The sequence below is a fragment of the Oncorhynchus mykiss genome, chromosome 11, assembly GCF_057628025.1.
Source record: "Oncorhynchus mykiss isolate SJ-2025 chromosome 11, ASM5762802v1, whole genome shotgun sequence".
Lineage (NCBI taxonomy): Eukaryota > Metazoa > Chordata > Actinopteri > Salmoniformes > Salmonidae > Oncorhynchus > Oncorhynchus mykiss.
The window spans coordinates 14,027,135-14,033,307 of NC_143032.1; the positions used below are offsets into that span (position 1 = coordinate 14,027,135).

General features: G+C 41.7%; 1 protein-coding gene across 1 annotated transcript in view; it reads right to left on the reverse strand.

Annotated features, from left to right (window-relative positions):
- Positions 1-2,318, reverse strand: part of prkdc (protein kinase, DNA-activated, catalytic subunit) — a 43,123-nt gene extending 40,805 nt beyond the window's left edge. Inside the window, exons 1-5 of the mRNA XM_021620207.3 lie at positions 1,810-2,318; positions 751-827; positions 534-638; positions 358-432; positions 144-252 (exon numbers count right to left, since the gene is read on the reverse strand). Of these exons, the coding sequence (XP_021475882.3) occupies positions 144-252; positions 358-432; positions 534-638; positions 751-827; positions 1,810-1,978 (535 nt within the window). The 5' untranslated portion in view covers positions 1,979-2,318. The remainder of the gene's footprint in view (positions 1-143; positions 253-357; positions 433-533; positions 639-750; positions 828-1,809) is intronic.
- Between the last annotated feature and the right edge of the window lie 3,855 nt (positions 2,319-6,173).

Genomic DNA, 6,173 nt, shown 5'->3' on the forward strand with positions numbered 1-6,173 from the left:
AACATTGGAATTACAAGGTAGGTCAGTAAACATGGTTGAATATGTGGGGCCCTATTGAAAGCTATTCTGCGACACCTACTTGAAGGTGCCTGCTTTTTCACACTGTCAATATGACCCCCATCAAGAAGGAAATTAACACTCACCTGTATCTGCGATTTTGTTCTTGTAGGAGAGCTCGAAATAGAATTTGTCGAATATTTTACCAACTTTTAAGTCCTGGGCAATGCTGGAGTCCTTAGTTAAATAGAGAACCTATAAAAGTTAGGAAATGGAAAACTGACATTTAGTAAAAAGATGGTGTCATTTAACCAGTTTTCAATAAAAACATTATCACATGAATGCATGTTAATCATTAACCTTGATCAGGAGATCTAATGTTGGTGCCTTGCATTTTGCAGCTTTGTCCTTTATGTACACAACCAAGCATATGTCCTACGAACAGAGGAAGGATGGAGTTAATAATGATGAGTCCAAGGTTTCAAATAAAAATAACTTCAAAATTTATAAAAAAAATTAAAAAAAACATAACATACCTTGATCTCAATGGCATAAGTCTTCTCCCAACCCTTGACGCTTGTAGATATCCTCTGCAAGAACTTGTCCAGTAGACTGATGGTCTCAACTCTTGTATCCCGGAGCTGCATTTAAATATGAACCAGTCATCATGGCAACAACAAAATAGAACGGGACTGTCCTTCTACATTTCAATTGGGGAACAGATTTTCATTGACCTCATTCATTTGCACTAACCTCTTCGCATGCCAGTGATTTTCGAAGAAAGTTGAGCAACCCATCTTCATTTGAGAACAACAAGGATGCATGTAAAGCTTCAAGAGAAAACAAATCAATCAATTACTTGATGTCAATCACTCACCACTTCATAAACAAACAGGTAATTCTATATTTTACAAAAACACTATGTTGTATAGTCCCTACAGAATTAGAATAGCATCATAGATCAGCGTGGACTTGCCCTCCTGACACCAACGGATTGTTGAAAGCTAGGGAAGATCTCAATTGCATACTCCTCGTGTCCTCTCCTTTCGCCTCCTTCTCAAAACCCATTGGAGGAGGAGATCAGAAATGAGACTTCAGGCTCTCATCCAATGGGTTTTGAGAAGGAGACTAGGAGAGGACGTGAGAATGCAACTGAGATCTTCCCATAGTGTGGACAAGCATGCAATGCTGCTGACCAGAGCCTCAGATGTAGCAGGCCTGATAGTAAAGAGCTACAAAAAAGTAAAGAGCTACAAAAAAGTAAGGACCTCTTCAGTCCTTAGAATGAAACAACATTGAGAAACACGATAATTTAGGGTCTTAAATCACTATTACCTACATAGTTAATCTCAAATGACATATGAATGGGGACGTCTGGAATCATTCAAGATGGATGCAATGCGCATGTGTAACTGATTATTAGCATCTCAAAAAATGCCTCTGGCCATTGTCTCAAACAGGTGCCCAGTCTGTGCCTCTTGATCCGAGCCAGTATTCGTTCATTAGGAAGGTATGTAATCATTACGCCAATTATGTAGCAAAACGTTTTGCAACAGAAACCGTTTCCTCCAAACGAAAACGAGAGTTTATATTAGACAAATTCCGATAGGTCCCTTCCCGTTTAAGAAACGTTTTGCAACAGAATAGGCTAAATGAATACCCCCCAGCATTAGCAAGCCAAGGCGCAAATCTATACTTGCTAGCTAAATTGCTATGATATCTACATAGCTAGTTAACGTTATGCTGTTTGGGTCTGACAACAATTTAAGTTCATATATTGCACACTTTATATAGACCAACAGTGAACCTTACCCAACTCGTTCTCGCTGTTCGTTAGCATGCATTCTTGCCCCAAGTCCCCGATAATGTCATGACATCTTAGCGCTGCATCTCTTGTGTCGCCATCTGAGAGAGCTGCATGAAGTTTCAGAAGATGCCCTTGAATCCCTCCAACAACCTTAACTTTGTCGTCGGAGGACATGTTAAACCAATCTACTACTGCTAGCTATCCTTAGAACACATCAACAACATTCATACGCGCGCGACCAGAAATACATCTAGAAGTTTAAACACTCCCATCAAAGGTGTATTCACGACCAAGCATGATGTTCAAAAACGTTACAAACCCGGAAATCAGATGTCAACTGTTTAAAATGTAGCAATCTCAATCAAATTCTAATTTATATTGCAATAATATTTCATTCTAGCATAGATTAGCATTTCAACAGGCAGCGATTGTGTCACAAGTCTAATAAGTAACCTTAAATGTATCGTCGTTTTCAAATGCTCAAGCAACGCTGAAAAGATCCTGAATATACCCCTGTAGTCGTCAACGCTAAACGCATACAACTGTAAACAGCGTAATCTACTGGCATGGAGTGTCGATTCTATTCCTATGGGGAAATATTGTTTTTATTTATTTATTTTGGAAGCCAAAAACCATGACAGAGAAAGTTGAGTTAGTGTGCACTCTACAGTCTGTAGAGAGCAATGTGTAGGTTGGCAGTAATCTGAATACTAACAAAAGAAGAACACGGTCCATCTTTTCATAAGGTTTAATAATGGCAGTTCAGCCAGTTACTACATTCATCATCAGACTAAACCCCACTTTGTTTACACACACAAATCACTAGACTTAGTACAGTAACTAGTAACAACACTTACAATAGTGAAATAGCCAAAACGAATGTGGAAAAAGAAAGAGGCTGAAAAAAACAGAAAAATCAGACAAATCAAAAAATGAGGACAATCTTCCCTCTCATCATTCTGGCAAACCAGAATTCCTCCAATCACTTACATCATCAGTGTGCGACAATCTTAATTCCAGCCTTTTAAACCTTTATCTCCCACATTCATTAAGAATGGGCCAGTTTCCCAGACACAGATTAAGACTAGTCTTGGATTTAGAAGCATGTTCAATAGAGACTCTCAATTGGATGTACTTTTTAGTCCAGGACTAGACATAATCTGTATCTAGGGAACTGGGCCTGAAAGTCCGTTCTCACTCACTCTCTCGTACATCATCAGCGCTTGTCGCAACAGTCTCAATCTCAGCCTAAAGGCTTTCATCTCCCACATCCATTAAGGCATGACTAGACATTTTCTTTCCTAGTACCCGCTCACTCCCTCTACTGTATCTCCCCTATGACAGCCCTGTTGCCATGGCAATGAAGGATGGCTGCACGTCACGTTGTGCTATGTCGGTAAGTAGCAGACCACCTCCCAGTTGTGGGTCATGGGGTCCCTTCAGTGGGTTCTTTGCTGCAGTGTTCTCCCCCACTGGGAGTGTTCTGTAACACTGGCGTCCAGAAGAGTCTCCTCACACCTGGGTTATAGGGTCAACTCTGACTTCCTATACGGTTGGTCTTCAATCGGAGTGTCATGCCTGTTACCTCTTGTTAGAGGTGCGCACCTGGTGTCGGACCCAGCCTGTAGGAACTACAGAACAGAATTATTATCTTATATGCCTACTAATTACAGTCAGGCTGTGAATGCAATTTAAGGAAGTGATGGCGACATAGGTTTATAGGTGGGATTTTAACATGTGTAATATTGGATTCAGACACCATGTGTCCTGCATCCTGGTTAGGGATTTGTGATGTCATAACACTCACAGCGTAGATGTCCTGGTGGTCTGGGGTTACTGGTACTGCTGCCAAAGGAGGACTGGATGTTGTGGATGGTCTACTGCAAAATCTGCCTCTCTCCCCTGCAGCAACAATTCAGGTGAATAATAATAATTTCTATATTTTCATTGGATGTATCAAGGTGTAAACCCTCTTTGGTAACTAAACACTATATAAATAAAACAAATAAATAGGCAGGGAACACAGAAAGGGGGTTTAGTAAAGAATGAAAATGACCTTCCCAGCATTGAGTTCAGAAATTGCTGCCAGTATTTGATACCTCGGCCCATCTGTCTTAATCCCCAATTCCTTTAAATCTCCATCTGTCAGAGTAAAGAAAGCCTCCATATCCACCTGTAGTGGATGCACACTGACTGACTGACTGACTGAGTGGATGAAATCAGGGTTGAGGTCAATTCCATTCAATTCAAAAAGTAAACCAAATTCCAATTCAACATTTTCCTCATTAAGGTAAATTGGATTTTCAGTATATTTCCTAAATTGACTAGAATTGAAATGGATTTGACCCCAACCCTGGATGAAATGACATGTAAGCCATGAACATTTCATAATAAGTAGCAAATACAACTTGGCTTATGATATCAAATCAAATCAAATTTATTTATATAGCCCTTCGTACATCAGCTGATATCTCAAAGTGCTGTACAGAAACCCAGCCTAAAACCCCAAACAGCAAGCAATGCAGGTGTAGAAGCACGGTGGTTAGGAAAAACTCCCTAGAAAGGCCAAAACCTAGGAAGAAACCTAGAGAGGAACCAGGCTATGTGGGGTGGCCAGTCCTCTTCTGGCTGTGCCGGGTGGAGATTATAACAGAACATGGCCAAGATGTTCAAATGTTCATAAATGACCAGCATGGTCGAATAATAATAAGGCAGAACAGTTGAAACTGGAGCAGCAGCACGGTCAGGTGGACTGGGGACAGCAAGGAGTCATCATGTCAGGTAGTCCTGGGGCATGGTCCTAGGGCTCAAGTCAGTTGAAACTGGAGCAGCAGCACGGCCAGGTGGACTGGGGACAGCAAGGAGTCATCATGTCAGGTAGTCCTGGGGCATGGTCCTAGGGCTCAGGTCCTCCGAGAGAGAGAAAGAAAGAGAGAAGGAGAGAATTAGAGAACGCACACTTAGATTCACACAGGACACCGAATAGGACAGGAGAAGTACTCCAGATATAACAAACTGACCCTAGCCCCCCCGACACATAAACTACTGCAGCATAAATACTGGAGGCTGAGACAGGAGGGGTCAGGAGACACTGATATAGTGTGAATAACACATACCTCTTGCTCTTCGAATATGGGCTGGATAGTTCATCTGTTCATCAGGATACTGGATAGTTCATCTGTTTGTAGTAAGAGACAAGCAGAGATCAGCAGAGGAAGGGTGTGTTTTTAAAGTATTCATACCAACCACAGATGCCCAGGCTCACCCTCGTCGGTGATGGTGCCACTACTGGAGCCGCCGCTGCTCTTGGAGCGTGGGTGGGAGGAGGCAGAGGACAGGGAGTCCCCCAGGGCAGGCTTGGGGGTGGGGGATGGAGATGGGGTCAGGGTGGGAGAGATGCTCTTGGAGGTGGAGGAGTTCCCAGACTGAGGTCTCTTCTTCAGGTCTATCTTCTTGCACAGAAAATAGATGAGTGTGTATCACTTCATCTTTTGCTAGTATGTCTGACCCCTCTGGAGTAGAGGTCTACCGATTAATCGGAATGGCCGATTTCAAGTTTTCATAACAATCGGAAATCGTATTTTTGGGCGCCGATTTCCATTTTTTTTAATACCTTTATTTAACTAGGCAAGTCAGTTAAGAACACATTCTTATTTTCAATGACGGCCTAGGAACAGTGGGTTAACTGCCTTGTTCAGGGGCAGAACGAGAGATTTCACCTTGTCAGCTCTGGGGATCCAATCTTGCAACCTACAGTTAACTCGTCCAACGCTCTAACCATTGCACTCCACGAGTAGCCTGCCTGTTACGCGAATGCAGTAGAAGCCAATGTAAATTGCTAGCTAGAATTACACGTATCTTATAAAAAAACAATCAATCATAATCACTAGTTAAAACTACTAATCCAGTTTAGCAGGCAATATTAACCAGGTGAAATTGTGTCATTTCTCTTGCATTCATTGCACGCAGAGTTAGGGTATATGCAACAGTTTGGGCTGCCTGGCTCATTGCGAACTAATTTGCCAGAATTTAAGTAATTATGAAATAACATTGAAGGTTGTGCAATGTAACTAGAATATTTAGACTTAGGGATGCCACCCGTTAGATAAAATACCGAACGGTTCCGTATTTTGCTGAAATAATAAACGTTTTGTTTTTGAAATGATCGTTTCCGGATTCAACCATATTAATGACCAAAGGCTCGTATTTCTGTGTGTTATTATGTTATAATTAAGTCTGATTTGATAGAGCAGTCTGACTGAGCAGCAGCAGGCCCGTAATCATTCATTCAAACAGCACTTTCGTGCATTTTGCCAGCAGCTCTTCGCAAAAACACCGCTGTTTATGACTTCAAGCCTATCAGCCTAAT